The 26,420-nt window shown below is 34.7% G+C and overlaps 1 protein-coding gene across 33 annotated transcripts in view; it reads left to right on the top strand.

The window, feature by feature from the left end:
• Nucleotides 1-26,420, top strand: part of KCNMA1 (potassium calcium-activated channel subfamily M alpha 1) — a 476,353-nt gene that overhangs the window by 210,643 nt on the left and 239,290 nt on the right. For 32 of the 33 annotated variants that reach the window (XM_071811786.1, XM_071811785.1, XM_071811784.1 and 29 more), the window contains one exon: nucleotides 2,344-2,405. The exons of the other annotated variant lie outside the window; for it this stretch is intronic. In XM_071811786.1, coding sequence (XP_071667887.1) covers nucleotides 2,344-2,405 — 62 coding nt within the window. The remainder of the gene's footprint in view (nucleotides 1-2,343; nucleotides 2,406-26,420) is intronic. 33 annotated transcript variants of the gene reach the window in all.

Below are 26,420 nucleotides of genomic sequence, written 5' to 3' on the forward strand. Positions count from 1 at the left end.
GTAAAGACTTCCTTTGAAATATATAATAATAAATAATTCTAGAGCTAGACAATGCAACTGATTTGATTCAGATCCAAACTGTGATTGTGTGTGACTTGGTGTACTGCAAAGGTTGCAGGGTGTGCACAATCAATTGGATTCCCAGTAACTTAATTCAGAGAATAATGGGCTTTCGGATCACTGCTGATCATAATTTGGGGTATACTGCCAAGTGACAATCCACAGGTTCTATTCACCACATTAGTTTCTTATGAGATGGTGATTCTCACACCAGTTGACATAGATTTAATAGCTTATTTCACCTTGCAACACCTGTACACATCTGATCAATAACACATGTATAATGAAAGAAGATTCAAACTCTAGATGTTAACATTATATTAGACTCAGGTAGTAAAAATTTTGTTTGAAGAGCTTCCTGCTTCAGTCCTTGAATTTGACTGACAGATCTCACTGATTTGGTTGATAGTGCATCAGGTAAAACAACAAGTACTTGTACTCAGGTAAAATATTATTTCTCAGATATCCACAAAGCAAAAGGTTATGGTCAGCAAGATCTAAAAGGAATGAAAAATTAGTTTAAACTTTCAACTGAATAGATTCTTTTAACAAGTTGTAGTGATTATATAATATTAAGAAATTAATGAGTTTCTTTTAGTGGAAAATATATGCTTGTTTGATTTTGGCCCTGCAGAGCTCCAGAGTTTGTTTATATAATTAAACCTTGCTTCAGATACTGCCATTACAGCACTGAGTCGAGAAACTTCAACGTTGTTGTTTCAGTAAGGCTACTTAGAATCCAGAGATTGCACATTCCCTTCTATTGTTTGCACTGTGACTGTCAAGTTCCTTCCTAATATGGCAGCTTCAGAAAAAGTTCTGAAGCCTGCATTGAAGGAAGAAGTTTTTGTTTCAGTGTCCATGTGTTGGTGTAGCAATAGTAATGGTAGCATGCATTAGTTATGGTATTGATTCAGATTAATAAATCTATTCAGAACTGGAATGACATCACTTTCTCTCTTATTTTTTTCTTTCTCCATACATGCAGTTGTTTAGATTATGTCTTAAATTTGAGCCACTTCTGACCTAAGAAGTCATATTTTAACTGGCAGTTTCAAGAGCTGTGTGTGCCCTTAATTATTAACCTGGTTTGCCTGAATGATCAATTCTCTAGGTTTATTTTAAGGGATGTTGCTGCTAACCAGCAACTTGAGATGTGCCTGCCAGAAGACTAAAGGGTATTTTGTTTTGATTCTGTAGACCAGCAGATCAGATGAGCTGCGGGAGACATAACTTTCTGTTTCCCAGCCTTAGCGCAGCAGACAAGAATATTTTCTGATTTCTTCCAGAAGAATTGCATTCTAAGATACATAAAAAAGCTTATTTGATTCATGTTTTCAGATTCCAAATTATCCAGTGGATGGTATTATTTAAGAGAAACCTAGAATATCAGAAATCTAGGTCACAATGGGTACAAAAACTATGATGTACTTCATGATTATTCAAGCCAAAATTTGAGTCCAGATATTTCAATTATGCTGTCCTGTGTAGATGCAGACCTACTTTGGCTAGGATGTGAAACTAAATGGTCCCACAATGTTGGGGAATCTTTTGGAGCCAGAGGAACAGACGATTGTCTTTGTGTTCAGAAGAATTTAAGGCAGATGGAGATGTGATTAATCCAGCTTCTGATGCACTAACCAGAAAAGCAAGTTCTGCCTTCTTAATGAGACCTGAATGCTAGACCTAGCAAAATTATTTGGTTCAAAAACTTCAATAGATTTAAAGGGAGGAAGATGTTGGGACTACAAGGTCCCTGGGGTGTGTATTTATTGTATCAGGACGTTCTGCATCAAACTATTGTTTTAACATGTTTGAAAGTTAACTATACTGTTGGTGGACAGGACTGCAGAGTAAATATGTATTTTTACATAGCCTTACACTTACCCTGCAGATTTCACAACCATGTATATAAATGAAAATTCAGTCTAATGTGTCATCACTCTTTGTTTACCTCTGAATAAGCAGGAACTTACTGCAGTTCTGGAGTATAGGTCTGACAAAACTATAGTGTGATTTTTAAGACCATGCAATAGGATTGCTTGCCATTTGAAAGGTTAAGATTCCCTGAGCTAGGATTCAACTTGTTTGTGTATTTTTTTCAATGCAGGAAAGCACTCTGTAGTATTATACAGTGTTTGAATTTCAAATAGGAGTAGCTTTCCAAAGAAAACTGAGATTAAAATATACTAATTTATGATATATTTTCCTTGTCTTTTTTGTGTGTAAAATAATAAACGTTTCACTTTAACACTATTAAATAATGACTCTTTTCTTTTGTAGGTTGTCTTAGTCTTCGCTCTTAGTATTGGTGCTCTTGTAATATACTTCATAGATTCGTCAAAGTGAGTATTCTAGTACATTCTCCTTTCCCTCCTTTCCTGTAGCAATCATACATCTTTAAATTGCTCCATTCATCTACTTCAAATCAGTGCTTTGTCTCATCGCCTGAGTGCGAAGAACTTTATAATAGCGCATAGTCTGCCAAAATAACTAAAGATTGGGAAAAAGATCTTATATAAACTAGATTTGACACAGTCACTTGGATCTGTAGCATGGAGAGGAAAAACTACATTTGTGTGTTGAGATTATATATACTGTTTCAAAATTAGAGTTTTTTAATGTTCATTTGGCATATGTACAATCTTTCAAATTCCAGATGAGGATAGAAGAAATACAGGGAAACAACATTTGCCAAATAATTAGTTTGCAGGAGGAAAAAAAATGTCTTAGGAGACTGATAGAAACACTCCTGAAAAACTGTGAATGAATTACACAGTATGAGCATTATATCTTGCATATCTGTTCAGATTTCCAACTCCTGCGTTTGATGGATTTCTCCTAAGATATGGTGAGCCAGTAAAAATCTACAAAGCACATCTCAAAATTTTTTAGATTTGCACTAACATTTCTGTATAGTGTTGTAGTTTTGTCCAGGCAATAGAAAGTTTCATCCTGACCTTTTGTGCTGTGTGATGGTTTGATACAAACCAGCTTAACTAGGAATATTCTCTCTTTGATATCATCTATCCTCCACCCTTGTTTATGTATCAAGCTGGACACTGTCAGGGCTGTAACAGGCAAAATGGTAAAATAACACAGAAGAAAGCAATAAAAGGGGACTTAATAGAATACTATTTGGTTGAATCCAGTTATTTTGGGAAGATGATATTTTGAAGTATCAGTAGTATTTTAAAACTGCTTTTCTCCCAACTACTTTTAGGCTTGTCGTTACTGCATTGGTGAAGATAGTATGCTGGAGTCATTTCATGTGAGCCAGCCTAGCTGTCTGTAATGATAGCGGTTATATTCTAAAACAATCCTTATTTAACTCAGAAAATCAGACATTTCACTGTTGACATCTGTACATACTGATATTTAGGTAGGTGGTAGCACCAGCAGAAGGTTTTCTTGAATACATGGATGTCAGCTCTATATTTTGTGATTTGCAAGCAATACCTTTATAGCCCAGACATGTTGAGCATAACACAAAGAACTAATACAGAGATTTGCTTCGTGGAGAGGAGCCAAGTGGTGGGAAAACTCAAGTTCTACATTACTCTCCCTTGAAATGAGGACAATACTTTTTCCTTCTTAACATTGTGCTGAGCGTTCTCATTAATTTTAGGAAATTTTACTTTATTTTACTTTAATGTGTATGCTGTTAAACCATGGCGATATGCCACCACTGAAGCACATAAAGTGGTGGTTCTTCTGAAGATCTTTTAAAAATCTTTTTAAAGCACAGTGGCAAAGCTTCTGTGTGCCAAACATATCCAGGTCAGAAATGTCAAATAGAATAAAACCTGCTTCCACTTATGTTTCTATTTCAGACCAACGAAATACAGCTATTTGTTCTAACAATCGTCTTTTCTGAAGCTAATTGATTATATAATGATTTTGATTTTTAGGCACTACTTTCTAGAAGGCTTTGTTGGATTGTTTTCCTCAAGGAGAGCAAAACTGACAACATGGGAGATTTCTCTGGGGTGCTTAAGCTTTCTGTGGGCCACCTAATCTGTGTACTGCTACCAGTTTATTGACTACTCTATCAATGGGGATAGAAAAGTATTTATAACTCTAGGTTTCTTTGGGTTTTCAGCCAATGTTAAACTCCCAACTGCAGTTTAAATTCAGCAACCTTAGGTTAATATACTTGCACACTTTATTTTGTTTTCTCCTCCTTCTTTCTTACCCTACTTTCTTCTTACTACTTTTTTTTTTTTTTTTTTTTAAATGAACTCATTAGGAATTTAGTTCAGGTCAGGAACTCCTGAGATATTTATTCTTTATTAGTAGCTGACTTGACACCCATTTTGTCAACGTAGAATCAATTGTATTGAAATATCAGTCTGTTTAAGATTCCCAAGAGCAGGATTAGTAAAAGTAATTCCTTTTAGAGTTTGGTCAAAAAGGAATTATTGAAGTTAGGATGAGAGGAAAGCTTGTGAACAACAGAGACTATGGCTTGGCCAGGAGAAGTGAAGACAAACAGGATCTAGCGCACACACCAGACAGATAGTAACATATAGACAGTAACATATACCATTGCGTGCTTTCCCTCAACTGCATTCTCTAGCCTGTGCTGTGAACAGTTAGCTGTCATTAGATCATTAGAGCATAGACTGACAAAAATCATGTCTTCAATCCAAAGCTGAAGAGTACTAGTGTAAGCATTTGTCTAAAACAAAATGCCCATGGTCTGTTCATCCAAGACTCTTAATCTGTCAGTAGTTTTGCAGAGGCAATGGTGGGGATGTCCACAAAGGAATCCTACATGACTTCATACATAAGGGGTATCAAGGAAGATGAGAATAACACCACCAGTTTCTTATCTAGTAAAGGAAGGGGGAAGAGTGGAAAGATGACTGAGTTTTGTTGGGCAAGGATGTGTGACGTGATTAGTTCTAGTGAAAGATACTGAGGAAATCCACAAGCCTCCTACTGGAAGATACTACCCATTGCTCACCCTGCTATATTCACACTATAGAAAAGGTGACTGGAGGAAAAATAAATACTGTCACAGCTGTGACAGGAGGGTAAGCTAGAAGCATTTTTATGCCACCCAGTTCATCACTCTAACAGACACTATCCCAGACTAGTCCTGGATCAAATGGTATGTCTGGTGGAATGCTAGTTGGAGACATCTGAGGTCAGAAAATAGTGCAGCTTCCTCAACATAATCCATACCAATTAGTCCTACATATCAGCAGAGACAATTAAGCAGCTTTGTGTCGCTATACAATATGTCTGTTGAAACTCTGGTTCTGGCACAAACTTATGAGATCTCTCCACTATACTCCATTACAAAATATGGGCAAAATTGTGATCCAATACATCTGCTTTAATCTCAATTGACTTTTCTTACTAAAAAACAGTACTTAACTCACCTTTTAAGACAGGTTCTAAACAAAATCACTAAAATAATAATTCTTAGTTGAAAAAATGATCATTATCAATTTTGAAAACTATAGGGATTCTAGTACCTCTCATTAAGATTGTGTTGTTTATTCAATGCTTGTTTATTCAATGCTTCTACTTTTTACAAGCCACCAACTTGAATCCTTCTCTCCTAGTACCACAACATATATGTATATAGAACATTTTTCTTTAAAGTGAATAGGTACCTTTTCAGTCATGCATTGTAGCAACTAATGGAGGTTTTCAGACCTTAAACAGGGAATTTATCTAGCAGTGAAATGACTATCTTGACATCCCTGTCAATTAAATCCAATCACATCCCGGTAGGAAATGTTTCGCATAGTAATAAGGACTGGACTCCTTTTTTTCTTTATTTGTTGAATCTCATTCATAAAATACTGTTTTCTTGGACAATTGTATTGTTCAATACTGGAAATAGCAGTTAAATATGAAACATTTGCCAGTGAGATATTAAAAATATCACCCACATAATTATTTTAATCTTTAGGTAACAAATAACCAAATAATTACATTTTCAGTTTTATAGATTCCTTCATTTTAATGTCTGTCTTCCATATTTAGTTTGAATGAAAGCAGAACATTCAGAGTAGTCATAAGCATTTACTTAGAGTTTTGATTAAGAAAGTGATCTGTTTAGTACAGAATAGCATCGTATATCCTAATGATTGTTCTTTTCCAATTAATATTTCCTATAAAATGTTTCATTATTTAATTCTATGGGGTAAGGAAATAATGGAATTATCCTTTATTCTTAAGAGGAAAATCTGACTTGAAGCGCACTCTTTCTCTAGAGTCTGATGAATGTGCTGCAGTAGAATGGAGAGCTCGATGACCTGCCAATACTTTTTCATTTTCCATGCTTATTTATAAGTAGATTTCACAACCTTCCTCTGTCCACTTCTGTTTATTTTTCTGCATGTAAAAGGTGTTTTAACAAATACACATAAAGTACTTCTCTGAGTTTTCTTTACATTAGCATTAAAAATGAATTGTCTATCTTCAGTTCCATTTGTCATCCTGACCTCTGTATATTGTGCTGAATTAGTGACTCAAATAGAGTAGAGAATAACGTTTGCTTGCTATGATCAGGCATGGTTGGTAAAAGCACTAGCAGAAAACTCAATTTCCCACTAAACTGGGAAATTCTCCCATTTTCTATTTCTTGTAATGGCAGTAGCACAGAAACTATTTATGTCGTGAATATCCTTTTCTATTTGACTTAGGTTTTATCTTCTGGGATGCAATACAATGTAATATGCAACCATAGATATAAGCTGTGCTTTTCAGGCACAGGTTTGTTTTTGTTTGTTTGTTTTTGTTTGGTCCCCCTGCCCCAAGACCTTGCTTTCAATAAGCAGTTATTATCTTTGTGTTTCTTGAAGTTTATCTCATTATCTGGAGTCCCTTCACTGAAGACCGATGTCAGTGTAAAAACTCTCACAACTTGCTTTATATGTCCTACTCATATGTGGTTTTCAGATGGTTTTTTTTGGAGTTGTTTGTATTTTCAGAGGCACCAATATAGTTAATCCTAAGTAGCTAATTTTTCCAATACTTTGTCACCTATTGTACTTGATTAGAATTGTACATAAAAGTACCATCTGGCAGTGGGTGTAAAACAGCTGGATCTAAGAATAACAGTGGCACTGTGAAGAGGAAGATTTATACAAATATAAACACAGACATATAGGTTCATGCTGAGCGCTGAGCTTGTTCTCAGCTGTTGTGTTCTTAATCAGACAGCTTTATTTTTACACACGGAAAATATAAAGTTAAATTTATAGACAACTCTTAGTTCTATAGAACTTTTTTATGCTCAATGTATCTTTGTGTATCTAAGAAGATTTCAGAAGTATTTGCTCCTTTTGCATACTGATTGTAGATGTGATATTCAGGGAACCTGAATACTGCCCAAATGTAAAGCTACAAGGTTTGTCTTAACTGTACCGTAGGGAAAATGCCCTTTTTTCTGATTCCTAGCTTGATTTCTAATATTTTTTTTTTTTTCAAATGAACTTTGCCCATTTTGCAAATGTGTCAATTCTAGACTTTCCTTGAAGCTTTCTAAGTTTCTGAAACTATCAGAAGGTACCTTACGTATCCTCCTCACCTCCATATCCCCTTTATCAATATTATAACAGGAGAGAGTGCACAAAGATGTGCTTCTAGCAACCACGAACTGAAGTTTGATTGACATTGATCATCCTTTAGTCTGTGGGAGTGTGAGAGCTTGGCCCATTTGGGATTGCATTAATTGTCAATTCATCCCTGAAGAGTCTGGGATAAAGCAATTGAAAACACAGCTTTAATTGATTGGATTAATTATCTTTACAGTTCTGCTTTAGAATATATCTTATTGAGGTAGTGTTTTTTGACAGTGAAACACAAAGTGAATTTCAAACATCAATCAAGTAATTTCCTAAGAAAAGAAAAGGTTTTGAATTGTTGTTGTCTGCAGGTTAGCTGCTGACATTCTGACTAGTGTATTGTTATTCATTCTTTTGTCCAACTTTTATTAAATATATGTAAGAAGTATCTGCATACATATTTAAGTGCATAAGTATGCATTCTCAATGACGTGGTAATTGTATTCTTGTGTTCTGTTCTATACGTGGATGAGTTTTAGAAAGGATTACCATTCCTTTCTGAAATACAGATTTCTTGAGCTTCATCTGTCTCCTGTGATGCCTTTCAGTTCAGTTTTTTTGCCTTGTCTTTATTATTTAGAGTAAAGCAAGTCTTTACTACCTACTTGCTTAGTATCAATATTAGCTGGAAGTACAGTTCTCGGAGATGCTATACTAGAAATTCTTTAACAATTAAAAAAAACAAAATGAAAGCTCTTGTTTTGGAGGTTTCACTGTTTTTTGCCATTGAATGGGCATAGATTAGGAAAGATGCAGTGGAAATAAATATCTGAGGAATTTCCTGTGTGACAGCACAAACAGAAAAACATCATTAGTAAGTTCTCATAAAATGTTTTACTAGCAAAATATTTTTTTTTTCTTAAGTGGCATTTTATTTCAAGTCCTTATGAACTCCATTCTGTGGGAATATTTGAGGATAAGCTGTGATTGTGTACAGTGCTGCAGTACAAGATTGCTGCTTGTTTGCTACTGCTGCCATTTTGTCTTGTGAAAGATGTTTGATTTACTGCAACAAAATGTTCTATAGAAATACTAAAAGTCTGATGAGGATTATTTATTTAAATTTGTTACAGACACAGACTGTCACTGCCCAAGAGTATTCACATATTTCTCATTTGTTTAGACCGTTACCCCACTTACAGATATATCCGAGGTATGAAGTTTAACTGAGTAGTAAGTCTGTGTAAACACCAAAAATCAAGTATTATAAATAATAATCTCAGATTTTTGTTACAAATTAGTCAGCTTTTCTACATGACCTGGACTAATCTGCAGAACATTTTGATGATTTTTTTTCTCATTTTCGTGGCCCTTGAGGGAAAAAGCAATTGAAATTTCAATTGTAAATCAAGCAATTCATTGCTACTGCATCTGAACTTTGAGGGAATCCCAGTGGCCTGATGTATAAAAAATTTAAGGTATGTCTAAGAAGATCAGAAATACAGGTCTTGGAGAAAGTTCAATGTTTTGATCTTTTATTTTGTTATTTCACAAAAAATTTCTATGATTATTTAAGCTTCAATTTCCAGTTTGATTTTTTTTTAAAGTGTTGTGAATATATTTTTCTTTTACACTTTTATATGTCTTGCGGTTTTAAAAGAATACCGTTTTCTGCTCCACCGTAAAGAGTATTAGAGCTATGCTGTATCATTTTTGCTGAGGACATCCTTTGCAGTTCAGACTGCAATGCTCTTAAGTAGTCCATATACAAGTACAACAGAAAGAGCTTTTTCCAGGAAAGCCAATGGCATCCTGGGGTGTATTAGAAGGGGGGTGGTTAGTAGGTCAAGAGAGGTTCTCCTTCCCCTCTACTCTGCCCTGGTGAGACCACACCTGGAATATTGTGTCCAGTTTTGGGCCCCTCAGTTCGAGAAGGACAGGGAACTGCTGGAGAGAGTCCAGCGCAGCCACGAAGATGCTCAAGGGAGTGGAGCATCTCCCGTGTGAGGAAAGGCTGAGGGAGCTGGGTCTGTTTAGTTTGGAGGAGACTGAGGGGTGACCTCGTTAATGTTTACAAATATATAAAGGGTGAATGTCAAGAGGATGGAGCCAGGCTCTTCTCGGTGACAACCAATGATAGGACAAGGGATAATGGGTTCAAACTGGAACACAAGACATTCCACTTAAATTTGAGAAGAAACTTCTTCTCAGTGAGGGTATCAGAACACTGGAACAGGCTGCCCAGAGGGGTTATGGAATGGGAGATACTCTGGAGACATTCAAATCCCACCTGGACACCTTCCTGTGTAGCCTCATCTAGGTGTTCCTACTTCGGCAGGGGGATTGGACTAGATGATCTTTTGAGGTTCCTCCCAATCCCTAACATGCTGTGATTCTGTGATTTTGATTGTGTCCAGATTGTACATACCATTTCAGTTCTCATGTTTGAGGAATTAAGTAAGTAAGCCTTAAATAACACTAAGTTTTGTGTCAACTGTTCCCACTTACAGTGGAATTTACTCATGCAAAAATATTTTAACTATATTTATAAAACTCTTCTTTGTCTTATTATATTCATTAATCCACACTAAGTGATCACTAGAGCATTCCTTCATACTTGAAGTCCACATTAGAGTTAATACATATACTTTTATTATTATTATTTTTTTTAAATGATGCATGAATAGAGATGAAGAAGCTGACTTAAAATTCTGGGATCTGGTTCAAGGAAATGTTGTTAGATGATATTTACTATTGCTAAAATTACATTGATCTGTATCTTGTCAAGTAAATAAAACCAATATTATTCTGTCCATAATGAGAATTCTTGGGAAATAATACAGGCCATCTCATACAGACTATCCAAATCTCCCGTGCTACCCTGCAGACAGTCTCCTTGTCCATTTGGAGGAAGATTGTTCATTTTAATTTTTTTAATACTGCAGCACTTTCTGGCCATTTCTGTGAGCTTATAAATTTTGTCTCATGCTGAAATACATCCAGTTGGATTTGTTCTCACCTCTCATTTACAAAAAGAGGGAAATAGAAAGAGTTAATTCCTGAAAATGACTCTTAGTTTTGTTAACTGCTCAATAGTCATAGTGTGAGTGATAGGTGTCATTTTTTGATGTAAAGAAAATGTAGGTTAAATTTGTAAATTAATTTCTCTTGAGGCATTATTTTCAAGTCACTTGAGTTTTACTATTATAACAGAAATATAACTTCAGTTGTTCCTACTGCTGATTCTCGTTAAATGACAAAATGTATGTTTAATAAAGATGTTTTAAACTGATACAGTGCTAAATAATATTTTCAGCTAATTTAATCTTTACTGTATTTGTAACAGATAACTGAGTGTACACCATTTTTGGTTTAATTGAAAAGTGATTTGCAGAAGAAAGCCTTATTTGTGGCAATGAATATGAATTTTCTTCATTGCTCTGCAAAGTCTCATAGGACAACATCCATAGCTAAGATTCGTTTTCATAATGGCATGGTACAGTTGGGGCCAGGTGGGAGTGCAATGCAATTACATGTTGTCTGCAGCCAATTGAATACCAGAAAGATGGAGAGCCCTTGTTAGGTGCAGATGGTGTCAATTATGAGTGGAAACCATTAACAACATTATTATAAGGCAAAAAGCAAAAGAAACAAGCCACAGTGGGAGTGAAGGGGATGGACAGACAGAGAGACCAACCAGATAATTATCTTCCGTCTGTTAGTATGCACTTAGGACAAAGGGGTTAGGTATGAGTGTGTGTTTTATCGGTTGGTTGATAGACATCTGTCCCTTGAGATACAGCAAGCAGTTGTTTTAGGTGTTATCTTCCATGAATTATTAAAAAAAGTTGGATACCATGAGGCATACATGTAGAAATTAGATGTATGTTTTATGTGCTGTTCATCTCTTAGCTTGATGTTTGCATGTGTTCTCTGACATGCTCAGAGAGCTCGAATTTGGTAAATTATATGCAGATAAAGATTGTGAAATGCTACCTGAATAACCCTTCCAGTCTGCTTAGAACCTGAAGAAAATTATAAAACTCCTTTGTAAAATTTTCTAATATTCTTCAGCTATCTTATAATAATAAATAAATATGATTCTTCTATATCTGTTTATCCTATTGATGACTCAGCATTGGAATTACAATGATTTTCACTAGTTGTACATAGTCACTGGGTAGGAAATGTAGAAATATCCTGTGTTCTCCATACAAAACCGTACTATGAAGTTTCTGTTAATCAATGCCAGTAGATTGTATTTGCTCAATGGTCAAAAGTAATCGTTTCCTTTTATAATAATTGGTAAATCAAGCTCAGGTTATTTTTGGTTATTGGGTTACTCCTTGGTATTATACAGAAATTATTATCAGTCATGATACCTGATTATTATGTCTTGTGTAATGTGAAGGTGACTGTAGCTTGGGACACTGAAAGGAAATTAAGACCACTGTTGCTCTGTGGATCTGAGCCTGCAGAGTGGCAACAGTATCCATAGGATTTCAATCTTAGAAAAATATGTTTTGCCTAAAAAAATACCCTTGGTAAAAAGTTAATATTTAACTCCCTCACCTTTTACAATGCAGTTCATTATTTGCGGTGATAGAGACTCTCAGAAGACTGAAAGGAATCCAAGCTCAAGAAAGATTTGTAATCCTTTTTGGGTCCTCTTTTCATAACATGGTGGTCTGCAGTTCAAGGTCACAATTACTCAGATAAGAGTTTGATCTTTTAGTATAGCTGATCAGTGATATATATATGTATGTGTGTATATATATACACATATATATATATATATATTTAATCCAGAGGCTGTGTGTAGGTGCACAGGAATGCCTCTGAGGATTTGATGTTACATTTTAACATTTTATAGCTTTTCTGAAAATTAATAACAAATCCAACAAGTATGTAGTACCAACAGGGAGAAAATTATTTTTCCTTTACTGTGTTGCAAGTCAGTTCTGTCCTCTCCTGACATATAGCATTCATGGCAAGAGAGTTTGTATTTGTGGTCCTGGAGCTGTTTGTAAAAAGTAGATGTGAAAGCACAGATTTGCATCTCTATGTTATAATCTGCTTTTGAGTTAAATTATTTTGTCTCTGCTGTATTTATGAAAAAAAAAAAATAGTTTTCCCTGTTTGTGTGTGTGGGTTTTTGTTGCTGGTTTGGTTTGGTTTTAGATTCTGTTACATTTTATATGGGATACCTGAGCTCCTTCAAGAGATAGGGGGAATAGAGTGCTTTGACAAAGACTATAGCTGATAGTTGCCTCACTTTGCAATTTTTCTCTTAGCAAGTGCCCATTGATAAAGGGAATTTGAATACCGCTGGCTGGAATTCAGACACTTTGGTGTTCCAAACTGCATCTTTCTTTCCCAACTAATTGCTCCTGCTTTTGTGCACTGAGAAATTAAAAGGCACCAGGTTAAACATCAGGGCGAAAAAGGACTGCAAATTGTCAGCTGCTTCTAGTTGATTCCTGGCAGTCTTCATTGCTTTGTAGCTTTGTTTTGGGAAGGTTGTCCCCATCTGCTCTAAATTCCATTAGTTTTTGATTCTTGCAAGAGTAAGAAAAGTCTGTAATTCACCTGAAGGTTCAGAGCAGATGTCAAACATAATCAGGCATTTCTATAAAACCATACTTCTAAAATATGTTTTAATAATCATTTGTTTGTTGACACTGTTATACTTACACATTCTGTTGATGATTACTTGGATCTGAACTTCAGAAATATGGATAAAAAAATTTAGACTAGCACGTAATTGAAGCTTATATTCCAGTAGCTTTCACTGGGAATGAAGTTCTCAGGAAATCTGTTGTGTGCTTATTTCCACCACGTACTGCATACAATAATTTGGAGGTCAGTTTGTGTAATGAAACAGTACACATCACATTTATGGCATGCTCAGTTTCACTACTTTGTTTTTACAAACTCATACCATGCTGCTTGATGTGTTTCCAGTATTGCTGTGAGAACGTATTCTTAAAGTACATTTTAAATTATTTTAAAACTCACAGTATTATATAATTGATGAACAAGTTTGAACCTTTCTCTAGTTTTCATACTTTTCTTCTTTTCAAATGGATCTCTGCATTTTTTGTTTCATCCTAAAGCATCTGACAATGCATCTACAGATATCTCATCCTGTGCTTGCTTTCCCTGTGGAAGGATTAGTAGTGCACACTAAATTACCATTGGACAAATTTACAAACCTATATAATATCAAAGACGAGATATCTCGACGTTTTAGAAATACCAGATGCCATATAGCTGTTATCAAAATGTGGCTTGCAAAGATTTCCTTTCAGAGTAGAGTTAAATGTACAAAAAGTGTCTTACCCTCTGCTTTTCAAGCGACAGATACAAATAAATGTGACCTCTTTTCCTTCCCCCCCGCCTCCCTTTTCTCATGACAGCTTGACAAATTGTAGTTTTTGGGACACCCCAGTAGTTGATGAGTCATTTCAGCTTAAAAATAGGATTCCTTGCAGCAAGGACACCCATTCCACTTTTGATGCATATGTTGTTTCTGACAGAGTCACAGGGCCAACTATACCATGTTAATTAAGCAATTGGGAGAAAAAAACCAACCAACTAAACAAAAAATCAACAGCAACAAAAACCCCTATCTCTTCAGTAAATACCAGAACTGGAATCCAACAACACTGAAAAAAAAAGGAAAAAGGAAATGCATGTACATGAACATGAATACCTGCATATTTCCCCTACTTGCGTGTATGTCGCTGACATTTTGAGACTTCCTTAGATAACTGGTGCAATTTAATGAAAAATATTATCCAACTTTTTTTTTTTTTTTAAAAAAACCAAACCAAAACAAAAAAGCCACAACCAACTACACCCCCCCAAAAAAAAAACCCAAATCCCCTGAGACCTAACAGAACATCAGCTTCACAAAGGGAATTGTAACATCTGATTAGCGTGTGCAGAAGAAATGCTGTAATGGAGAGTTACAATGTTGTTATCCTTTTATTTGTGAGACACTTGAAATATGCCCAGGAAGAGTGCTGCAAGAGAGCAGTGATCAAATGATCTGCAATATTCAGTATAAGGAACTTTTGATAGGGTAGCCTATAGAAGCCTCAATAATATTGAGAGCATAAAATACAAATGTGATTAATATTAAAAATGGCCATTTGTTACACTGTAGTATATCTTGCTCACTTTAACATTCGTAAAGCTTTTATAACTCTTACGAGACATAGTGCAATTAGCGTGAGTAGGGCAGACACTGGTCTTTAGCACAATTGTTAGCTCGTGGCATGTTTATTCATCTGCTACTGATGGGGATTATTTGGCCTCAAAAATGAGGACCAGCCACTTGTGTGGAAGAATTTGGTGGCACGTTAAACCATATCAATACGGTGGTTTTTCTGGATATTTGCAGACTTGTTTTTCTCACAGGATCTGCACCTTGGTAAGCATTAGCAGATTCTACACAAGCTGATTTCTTTGTAACATCCATAAAATAATTAATTTTTATAACTCAGAAAATTGCAGAAGTTTGCTGAAGACCGTGTAATACCTGTAAGATTCATTAGACAATGTGAGCTTAATACTCTGATGCTGATAGCCCTTTTGAATTTAATATTTTCTCAAAACAAAGGAATTTTCTATTCACATGTAAAATTTCTATTAATTATGCCCAATCTCCATTGAAAAAGATTTACATTTTTCAACACCGATGGCTCAGTTTCCATCTATTCCTATGAGAAAATAGAATTGCAAGAATAAAATGCTATAGAGTATGTGAAGTATGTTTTGGTATTATTTATATATTTATAATCTTAAGCAGTATTCCTTCTGAATAATAGTCCACTTAATGTAACTGAACTTAGGTAACTAGTTCTGCTATCCACAAATAGTCATATTAGATGACTTAGATCTTTAAAAATAGAAGGTAGCACTGAAGTCAACACTTGTTGTACTGTTCTTTACAGAAAATCCTTTCTTCACTGTACATAATCTTTCTGAATAATACTAATGCTTTAAAAAATCAAGCTCTTTGATAACTTAATTTTAACTTTTATTTTTCTCACATTATGTTTGAAATTTATGTTCAGTGTCCTGCCTTATGTTATCATCATAAAACTCAAGTGAGAAATAAGTAGATTCAATAAAGTTGTGTTGGAGTAAAAACCTAAAAAAAATGAAAAATCCTGTTCTGAGTCAACTCAGATTACCAGTAACACAATGTGAAGCCCTATGATACTTTTACGGTGTTACACTTTTCCTGTAGATCTTAAGTGTTGCAAACATTTACTATAAAGTCAAGAAAGAGAGCAAAACAAAAGTGGAGAAAAAAACCTCAAAAAAACAGAGAGTGAAGGTAACTTCAGAGTTGTCTTGACTTGTCTTAATTAAAATTAATTTTCAACAAGGTGCCAGGTAAATTCTTTGAACTGTGAATTCTATCTGGAGGAAACACCAGTTGAAATGGATTTTGTTTACTGATTTTGAAAATTTTTATAAAGAAGAAATAAAACTAAGAATTAAATTACTTACCCCTCACTGCTACTGGTGATTGCTTATTTATTATAAAATTATGGCAAATTTCACATCTTCCATTTCATGCATATGAAGATATTGTGGTATCTTGGCTTAAGGATTTCTTAAATAGTTTTGGATTTTTTAATTACTGTGGTTGTAGACTGGGAAAAGGCTAAATGAGACTGTGAAATACCAGTGGGTTTGGAATTTAAGCCAAAGAGCTTATTGTGATGATTTTTTCACATTTCTTAATATAGCTACAGTATTTTGTTTTAAACAGGTATCTTCTGATCAGAAAGATATTTAGACATGATTTAAAAGATGTGGTGTGATACCAAGTCTTCCATTTACCTAGACAAATAGTTCCAGTGCTTAACTGATCTTGCTGTTAAAAATATATGTTAACTTCCGGTCCAAACATTTGGCTTCATCTTCCACTTCCTGTTAGTAATCTTTCCACTGTGATATTTTGCAGAGATATTTCTAGGCATGTACAAATCACATTTTGACTTCCTCTTTTATATATATATGTATATGTATATATATATATAAACTGAATTTATTAAGCTCATTTTCAATTTCTGAAAACAGTACAAGTTTTAGACTAAATCATTGTAGCAGCTTTTTTTTTTTTCCTGAATTCTTTGGCATTTCTATTTTATTTCTAACATTCCAGTTCAAGTATTTTACAGTCCAAATTGGATGCTACTGGACATTGATGTTGCAGTGATTTTTGAGTACTTCATTTCAATGAAAACTCTGCATTTTCATATTCTCCTCCGGCTATTTATGAAACGCATGATAGCAATTTATGAAAGGCAAAGTTAATGTAGTGCTTTCTGTTTCTACTGATGCCCATTTAGCCAAAACAAAACCAAAACCATGCTATTAGTTGTGAAGGAAACTTTTCCTTTATTTTGCATGGTAGAAGCTGTTCATTATTTGAACTAAAGCACAGGGTTCAATTTCTTCCAAGGTGATGAAACCTGTTGTGATAGCTTTATGCATCCTCACGCATTATATGTGTAGGCTAGCACATATTACATAACACTTTAATTTTGTGCTTATGTATGGAAACACTATTTCCGAAAATGTACTTTTAAAACCTGAATTGATCTGAGTAGTCTGTGCACACAGATCAGCACAATACTTTGCTGTAGCTGTTATTTATTCTCTTGGTTCTCCTGGTTTGTCTCCCAACTCCTGTCATGTACAGAATACAAAGATAAAGGTACAAAGGCTGTAATGAAGAGAATAAAAGTTGGTGTTTCTTCTTTTTTGTGGACAGTTTCACTGCAGTAGCTTTAGTTCATGGCTGTTTGTAAAAGCCTGTAAAAGAGTAAGGAGCACAATAGTAGTACACACTGTGTAAACCATTAAAAAGAGGCATTGTTCTTCTTGGATATGGATTTTCTTTTTTAAAATAAATTCAGTCATATAATAATAAAATATGATCAATAAATTAAGGATATTTTATACTGCTTAACTGTATAATCTGTAAATAAATAATCTTTTTATTAAACTTCAGGAAGATAAATATAATTTAATACAAGTCATCACTGAATATAATATGGGACGTAGACCAGTGAATATAAACAGTATTGTTCGGAATATATGTGGTGTGTTGGTTGTGGGGATTGGTTTGGTTTGAGTTGGGTTTTTTTGTACTCCAAACACTGTTGCTAAGTCACAGGGTTGTGAACACTGAGAGGATATATTTTCCAGGACATAAATGGAAATGAGTCTATATTCCATTTAAACTACTGAATTCCTTAAGCAGGAGGGAGGCATTCGTTTCTGTTTTCTGTCAACCTAATATTTTAAACAAGGATTTGTAGTATTAGCTGGCTTTGAAACAACGTTGAAGGTGTTTTTTTTAAACGCAGTGATACTGTTATAAGTAGGTACGGCATATCTCTGGAGCACACTGATAACTGGCAGAGAGAATAAATATTTCTCGAAACATATTAGAAAGTGTAATTATTCAGAAAATATGATATCATATGCATTTCTGTAATTGACTTCAACCCTTAAATCCAGCGTTTTTTTTTAAAGAGTAAATGTACATTCTCTGTCTAACCATCCAGAAACCAAGATCTGGATTCTATCTTTCTTGCAGTTGTCATTAACACTAAAGCTTTTACAGATGAATTCTAAATGACATTATGATGAGGTATGCTGCCAGAACTTTAGAATAAGTAAACTGATTCTCCTATGTATATGTTGGTGACCTTATCCATGAAATACATACCATTTAGTGAGACCATGTCTTGGAAGACATACTGAGATAGAAAAGGCTCTGTCTTCATATAACAGTAATTTTTCCTTAATTCACCTCTGGCTTGTCATAGCAGCTCTATATTCTGTATCAATGGATTTGGTAGCATCTGTGTAAGGATAGCCAGGACTCTATCAGGACTCTTTCTGCAAAGAATCTTTACATCATCCACTTCAGAGACAAGTGTGTCTGGCAGATTCATCAGCACAAAGGAGAATGAGGGTACTGGATAAGCATCATAGGGATTAGTGGGATTTTCAAGGTAGCAGGGAACTTAGGAAAAAGTCTGTTTAATTCTTCTCTCATACCTATGCAATTCTGGAGCAACTTTACTGAAGTCAAAAATGTTGCATAGTGTACATCTGGAACAAATGGCAAATGAATCAGATTCTAATGTCTGACCTTTTAAGAGATGCTTGTCAGACTGAGAAATTACTTGTCTATAAATGAAAACAAACAGAAGAGAATATTGCAAACATGAAAACAAAGGCTGTGTCTGTGTTTGCTTCAGACTAGATCTAGTCAACTCCCAGGGAGTGAAGGTTCCTCCTCACTTGAGGGCTAGTAGAAATCAGCACCATATTACTTGAAATTAAGGCCACCTTCGCTGAGATGAATCTTAGTTGAATGTACTTAGTGAGAATTTGTAGAATTACTTGTGGTATCTAATAGATCCTTTTTTACTGTTCTCAGTCTAGTAGCAAATCACAGAAAACCCAGAGATCTCGACTGTATTTTAGCTCAGTCGCAAACTTTTTTTATTATCATGTGCAAGCTGGTTACAGCCTGTTTTTCAGAGGTGCCATCTATCTATCTATCTATCTATCTATCTATCTATCTATCTATCTATCTATCTATCTATCTATCTATATCTAGCTTCTATTGACCTTCTTGGAAAAGTTATGCTAGCAAAAATCTAGCTTCAAGCTGTGGTGTAAGAGGTTTTTTTGTTTGTTTGTTCTGATTATTTTTTCCTGGATTTTTATGATACATATTATTCATGTTGTAGTTGGGAGATAAGGTAAATAGGATAAAGCATGAGACTTCAGTGTGGAACATGTAAATTCTGTACCTCAGTCCTCATGTGTCATCTGAGAGTTTAAGAAAACTTGATTCTGTGTCTTAGTTTCTGCAACATGGTGAGAACTTAAAGTGAGACTTACTCATTCCTCTAGATTGATGTTGATGAAAGACAACATAGAAAAAGATATGCAGCAATTAAGTAATTGCAATTAGGAAATAAATTTATATCAGTACAGAAATAATTGTGTTTGGGGTTTTTTTGTACTGTTCAGATTAAAAATTGGACCAAAAGAAAAAAAAAATTGCTGGAATGCCTTGATATGAGTCAGTGAAGTTCCCTTTCCTCTGGTTACTCAGGCACTAATAATGCTGGGACTTCCCAAAGAGCTGAAGGGAAGCTATTTTGTATTCCTCATCGTGTGACTATTCGTCCGTGGTTGCTTCCTTTTCTGTTTTAAGAATGATAAAAAACTTCCCTTGATTTCAGTCTCTAAGAAAATTAATACAAAAAAGAAGTGTAGAAGTATTTAAGGTCTTGCTGCAAGTAGTAGGCAGTAATATAGCACCAGCTGGCATTAGTTATTGCTAGAGCTATGTTGTTACCTGCGATACTACATTACAAAAGAATAACGATATGATGAGAATGAGAACATAAAGAAATTTCTGATCTCCTGAAGAGTGACTTGAGAGAAATGTCTGTGACAAACATAGATTTATTCAAAAACAGAGTTCTTTGTTGGTTTCTGCCAAATATTGTACTGTGTACCCTTTCTTCCCCATTATTCAACCGTATTGTTGCATTTTGTATTTCCTTCTCAAAAATAGGAGTTTGGGCATAATTTTTGTGGGAATTTTTTCCTTCCGATACCTTCTTTTTCTTAATCATCCTCAACTATCTTACTCATCTGATACTTTAGAATTAATCACATAAGTATGTGACATGGATTATCTGAAGCTGCTTTTTTTTAATTGGAAAATGAGTAATGGCTACTCTTTTTTTTTTTTTTTTCCCTATAAATTAACAAGGAACTTAAATTTTCTAGGGTCCGGCAATGTCAGGCATACGTCACCTGCAAAATTTATGTAGGTAAAATTAAAATTCAAGTAAGTAATGTACAACAGACTGACTTTCTATATAGATATAATTTACATGAGGTACATTGATGAGTAGAGTGAATGAGAATTCACCAAAATCTTACCTATCCCAAATACAGCTATCGTTTATGTATTTACATACAGCTTTTACATCTCATTTGCAGACATGTTGTATGCCGATAAGTGTTCAATTCAGCAAAAGTTTGTCAGTGAAGATGTGAAAATGAAATATTTACAAATTATCTCAGACATCTTACACTCATGATGATCAAAAATTAAGAAATTAACCACATCTACCAGTTCTGATTAAGGGGAGACTTTACCTCACTGAATTCTTCATGGCTGTTTTTGCAGATATGTGAAACTGCATCTCTGTGTGGTTTAAAACCTAGAAGCATATTCATCTATAAAGAATGCATGATTTTTAATACGGTGCCAATATGCTACATGAAACAACCTGCAGTGTGCTTTATATCATATTCTTATTGTGTTGTTTTTCCTCTTTGTTTAATTCTAAGTGCAATGTACAATTTCTCTAATATACAGACCCTAGATTGTTCAGGTTGAAAATAATGGCTAAAAATAACAAATTTATAATGCTTAGTTAAAACAAAATGAATTGAGACATGTAATCATGTAAATGCTTAAATAAGAATCGGTTTGATTTACCCTTTACATCCCTACGGTGCTAGCTACAGATCCATGGCACCAAGAGAGTCTACAGTGACTTGGACTCACTCCAAAGGTGGGACAGATGTTGTTTACATGTATGTGTTTCCCAGGAGGTTTTCCTGTGGAAAGTCAAATTTGAGTTTTAGTAACGATGGCATAGGAACCCTGTTAGCATTGTTGGAGAGGCCTACACTAGCTTGTTAGCAATTTAGCTAGGCCCTGCTCATTGTAGAGCTCCTTTGTGGCTCTGCCAGTCCAGGATCTAGGTTCTGCCATATCAGCCATCAAATGAGCTTCTCCTGACCACAAACTTCTATGTAACTCAAGATCAAAATGTACTTGCTTCACTTTGCCAAAATCAGTGATTCTGTGGGAAGCGATGGGATTTTCTGTGGATTAGGAACTGGTGAAGTCCTCTAGATTACCTGAACAATCATTCTTTTTTTCCTCATGCTTTGGTTTTATTAGACCAAGTAGTGCTGAATTTTAAAGTCCTAGTTGAAGAAGCCTCTTTCAGACGACTGAAAATGAGCTTTGAATTCCAGTAATATGAGTTTTTCTGTGGACTTTAAACTGATGCAAGCTGTGCTCTTAGACATCTTGTGGTTAGTGTGCCAGGTTGAGGGAAACTCTGCTAATCACAGCAGAATCTAACCACCCTACACTGCTGTTTTCTAAGAAATTACATATTTTAGATACAGAATTTAGAAAGTTCATAGCAAGTTAACTTATTTTATTGGCTTGGTGTGATGTTTTCCTGCTGGTCCTTTTTCTCTGCAGTAGAAAATTCTTGTTTGAACTGGCAACAAGGTACCATCAAGGTGGCGCATGATGGTACTAATACTCAGATTGTCTCGTACTGTGATGTGAAATCATGAATTATGATCATATTGAAGTTGGTATTTGAGAGTTGGATTATTAGATTAATTGTTGACCTAAACTCTATGTTCCTCAAGTGACAGAACTCAGCTACATTTCTTTCTGAAACACTGTAAATGTAACCAGATTTGTACTACAATAATCTTTGGGGCAAGTTCGGTATTTAATGTAAACACTGGGAGTAAACAACCAGGTGCTCTTCCATTCTAATTTATTTATTAAGCTTCACTTTAGGTAGTTTCCACTTTATAAAGAATATCCTGGCAGGTATAATTTTCTTCTTGTGGTGATTGCTGCATTTTCACTTGTTTTCAGCACAGTTAATATTCATGTCCCTCATAACCTTGATTTTTCAAAAATTATATAACTTGGCGAATCATGATACAGTTTTAGGACAAGAATTAAAATGATTTAGAAGACCTAGTGATAACATGATGGACAAAAAGATCTACATCATGTTTTATTATGGAGTTCTAGTGCATCACATGAAAATACTGAAAGACCTAATGTTTATGAGGCGTTCATTTTTATCACTAAACAAAAAATAAAAAAGAGGCATTCATGTTGTTGAGGACATAAATAAGATATGTATGCTTCTGAAATGAGCAACTCAACTTAATTGACTAAAAACAATGAAAATGAACACACCAGGAAATGCAAAGAAAAACCAGGAGATGATTCTTCCCACTATACAATATTCGTGTTTGGTTACTGGGTGTATTACTGTATGAACTTCCTCCTCTTTTGGCAAAAGAAAAAAAATTGTCTTGCCAAGTCTGAAATGCCTGGTGAGACTCCAGGGCCTGCAGATGACTCAAAAAACCAAAAAAATCTGTAGCAAAAGTCATTTTGGAATGCTGAAGATATGAGAGAGGAGTATTCTGAAGTCGTGGAATGTATATAGCTGATTTGCCTGGTGTTTGGGTTTGTGTCACTGTTTATTAGGTTTATTATGCTTAAGTGATAATAAATCTGTTAGAATAGTTTATAAGCCGCATCATATTATAGATATGAATCTTTTCTGAGCATACTATCTTAATGGTGAATTTGTTTATGTCCTCTTAATAGTAATAAGAGCGTGGCTATAGAAGAGAGAGTAGGTATGCCTGGGAGAGAATGAGGAGTAATAAAATGCAGCTAGTAATGAGGCAGAAAAAAAAAGGAAGTGGAGGCCTAGTCTTGCTTTGTATGCATATGATTTCTTGATCAGAAATTAGCAGACAAAATATCTAGTGCCAATATTATGCTGGACAGAATTTTAAAGTATTAAAAATGTAATATGTATGTTTAGCGATCTGTTTGCATGTTTAGGCAAGTAGGTAAAGAACTAAGTTTAGTGTTTCACTGGAAAAATGACACCAACGTCATTGTCAGTGTATGGTCTTTACTGAAAAAAACTCAGTTTTTGTGTGCTTCATTTTCTTAACTATGAATAGATATAAATAGATATATAAATGAAGCTTAAGTACAAGATAGTATGAGCTACACGATAAAGTTCTAAAAAAGTTTGGATGTGAGATGTACTGTTTCAGTTCTTAGTTTAAATTTTTTGAACCTTTGGTGAACATGTTACATTTGTTTTATTTTTAAAGTGCAGTTTGATTTTTAAGGCATATTTACAGTTGAGTGGCAAACAAGTATATAGGATTTATGCTTCTAAGGACTATATTGCTTTTTATTTAGCACATATAATCGTGAATCAAATGCAGCTTTTTCTCTGAATTCAGCATTCAGGTCTGTTTCCATTGAGATTTCTGTGCAGTACTTAGGACTGCAGACAATATGATAAAAGCACAAGTAGATCATACAAGGTGAATCGGAGTTCACAGGGCTTCATTTTTCATAATCCATGTCACAGCAGTTAGAATTTCCTGTTTGTTCCCTTAAAACATAATAAAAAGTCTGGAAATAGTGTGTCAGGGGTTTCTATATAGGTATTAAATGATATGCCTGTTTGTTTTCAGTTTCTTTATATTATTCTGGCTAGCTCTTTGAACAATGTAGTATTCAATTTTCCCACTTACTATGTAAAATTAGAGGACACAGGTGGTTAATACCTCTGAATTTTAATGTCTGACTATTTTTCTCTTTAGAAGCAATTAATTCTATTGAAAATATTATTCTTACTCAATGAAAACAGTAAATACTTTACTGTACTGGCATATTTGTGTAAAATGAATGACCCCCAGTGGTCATGTCATAGATTACTTGCTGTCAGTTACCACTTTTCCTCCTAACGGTGATAGAAATGGAATTCTAGATAGAGCACCCTTGATAAGTGATTTTTTTTGTACTAAGAAATTACTTTCAATTTGAAATTGCAACAGGTCTGTTCTGTGTATTTTAACAGCCAAGGAGACAGCTGTGTGTAGACAAAAATGAGAAGACAACAACTATGGCTAAAAATCATTCAGAGCTGTGTGTACAAAACCAAGATCTGCACTCAATTATGTTTAGGCATTTCATAAATGTATCTGTTTCTTCATGTTTTTAAGAGCAATTAACTAAAGATGCTTTTAAAGCAAAATGAAACAGCTCCAGGAGGACCTTACAGTAATAAGGAAATAATTTTAATGTCTGCTTATCATAACACAGTGTTAATGTTTTAAATTATAAAATATTATTCCATTAATTAGTTACTTATATTAACCACAGAACGAAGCCTTTTCTCTGCAAACACTTCTTCAAATAATACAAAAGGAATATGTTATGGTTCTGATTTTATTCAGATAAATAGTAATTGAAGATTATTGGCACCTGAGAGGCTCAGATGCATAAGCAGATTTTTCCTTAGCAACAATTTTTTTGCCCTACAGCAAGTTCATTTAAAATGTCTTTAATATCAATGTATATGTTGTGCTACATAAAGTAACACTGTCTGAAATACAAAACACATATTAATGTTTCTCTTATTCTTTCCACTGGGTATTTATATTAAACTACGTTTTTCAGCATATAATATATATTCTTGCATTTTTTCTTTTCTCTAGATGTGTGTATGAATGAATGTATACATGTTTAAAATCTTATGCATTCTGTAAACAACCACTGAACACAAGTAAAGCAAAGAAGATATACAGCCACTCAGCTCTAAATCAGACTTGGCCTCAATCAAAAAGGGGATAAACAATGAAACTCTTGAGGGTGAACACTTGCGCTCCTTTTCCAGATACTAATGAGCACCATTTCTACTGAATTTCAGTTCACATCAGTGCTGGAAGTAGCAATAAGAAAGACTTTCAGGTTAGAAATATAATTTTAAGCAAGCCCAGGCTCAGTTTCTGATAAAAATGGAAGTGTCATTCGTTGCTGCATTTTGCACACTGTCCTTAGACTGCTTACTCCCACTCATGCCAGCTGCCAGATCTTTTCCAATCCCCATACAGCATCTGATGTACGTTTGTACATGAAATGCTGATAAAATGGAATATACTGTATGTGGACCTTAATCTGATTCAGGAGACTGACATCTGTTAACACAGAGGGAGACCACCTGATATTCTTGAACCTGAAATAGATCTCATCGGACAAGAAGAAGGAATCATTATGTGATCATGATGTATATCACAAGGGATTCTCTCATGTAAATTCAGAGTCAGTTCAAAGGAATGAATAAAGAAACACGTTACAGACAGAAAGAACATCTTTAAATCTGTGTGTCTGAAAAAGCATTACAAGGAGAGGTGAAGGCTGGATGGACAGATTGTGTGGTAGATGCAACAGAAACAACATAAGTCCTTACACATTCTGTATGAGACATACAAAGTTATCAGACGCCAACAGAAACAAAGAGAGGAAAAAAGAAAAATCCAGGCCACTATATTCAGACAAATACATAGATCCACAATTTAACCAGAAAGCCAGGGAAGAAAAGGTGTTTCAAAGGGGGATGGGGGATTAATCCCACAGTTTAAGAAGAGTAAGTGCTGATATATTGTTGATTGTATATTGCCTTTTAATTTATGTATTGCCTGTAGTGTGAGAAGGGGATCCTTTTATTTCTTTGCACTAGCCCAGAAAAGAATGGCCACCCTGCCCCACCAGCTCATAGTCTTTCCACTGATATTTGCATTTTATATAAAACAAAGAGGGTAACCTACAACTTGAAACTTGTTATTATGAGTGGGGAGGATGTCAGTTTTATTTGGCAGGCTTGTATATAAATAGAATTTATCAGATATATTCCTGTGTGCTTTGTCCTAAAAATATTTTCTGTGATACAGTTTTAGTATTTGTTACAATTACCAAAATTCTCTAGAAGGTCCTTGACTTCAGGTTCCAATCACTGTTGATGCTGCAGTAATGCTTTACCTATTCTATACATTAGATCAGGGATGTCAAGCTCATTTTCACTGGGGACCACATCAGCCTTG

This window comes from Patagioenas fasciata, chromosome 8 (assembly GCF_037038585.1).
Source record: "Patagioenas fasciata isolate bPatFas1 chromosome 8, bPatFas1.hap1, whole genome shotgun sequence".
In the NCBI taxonomy this organism is placed as follows: Eukaryota; Metazoa; Chordata; class Aves; order Columbiformes; family Columbidae; genus Patagioenas; species Patagioenas fasciata.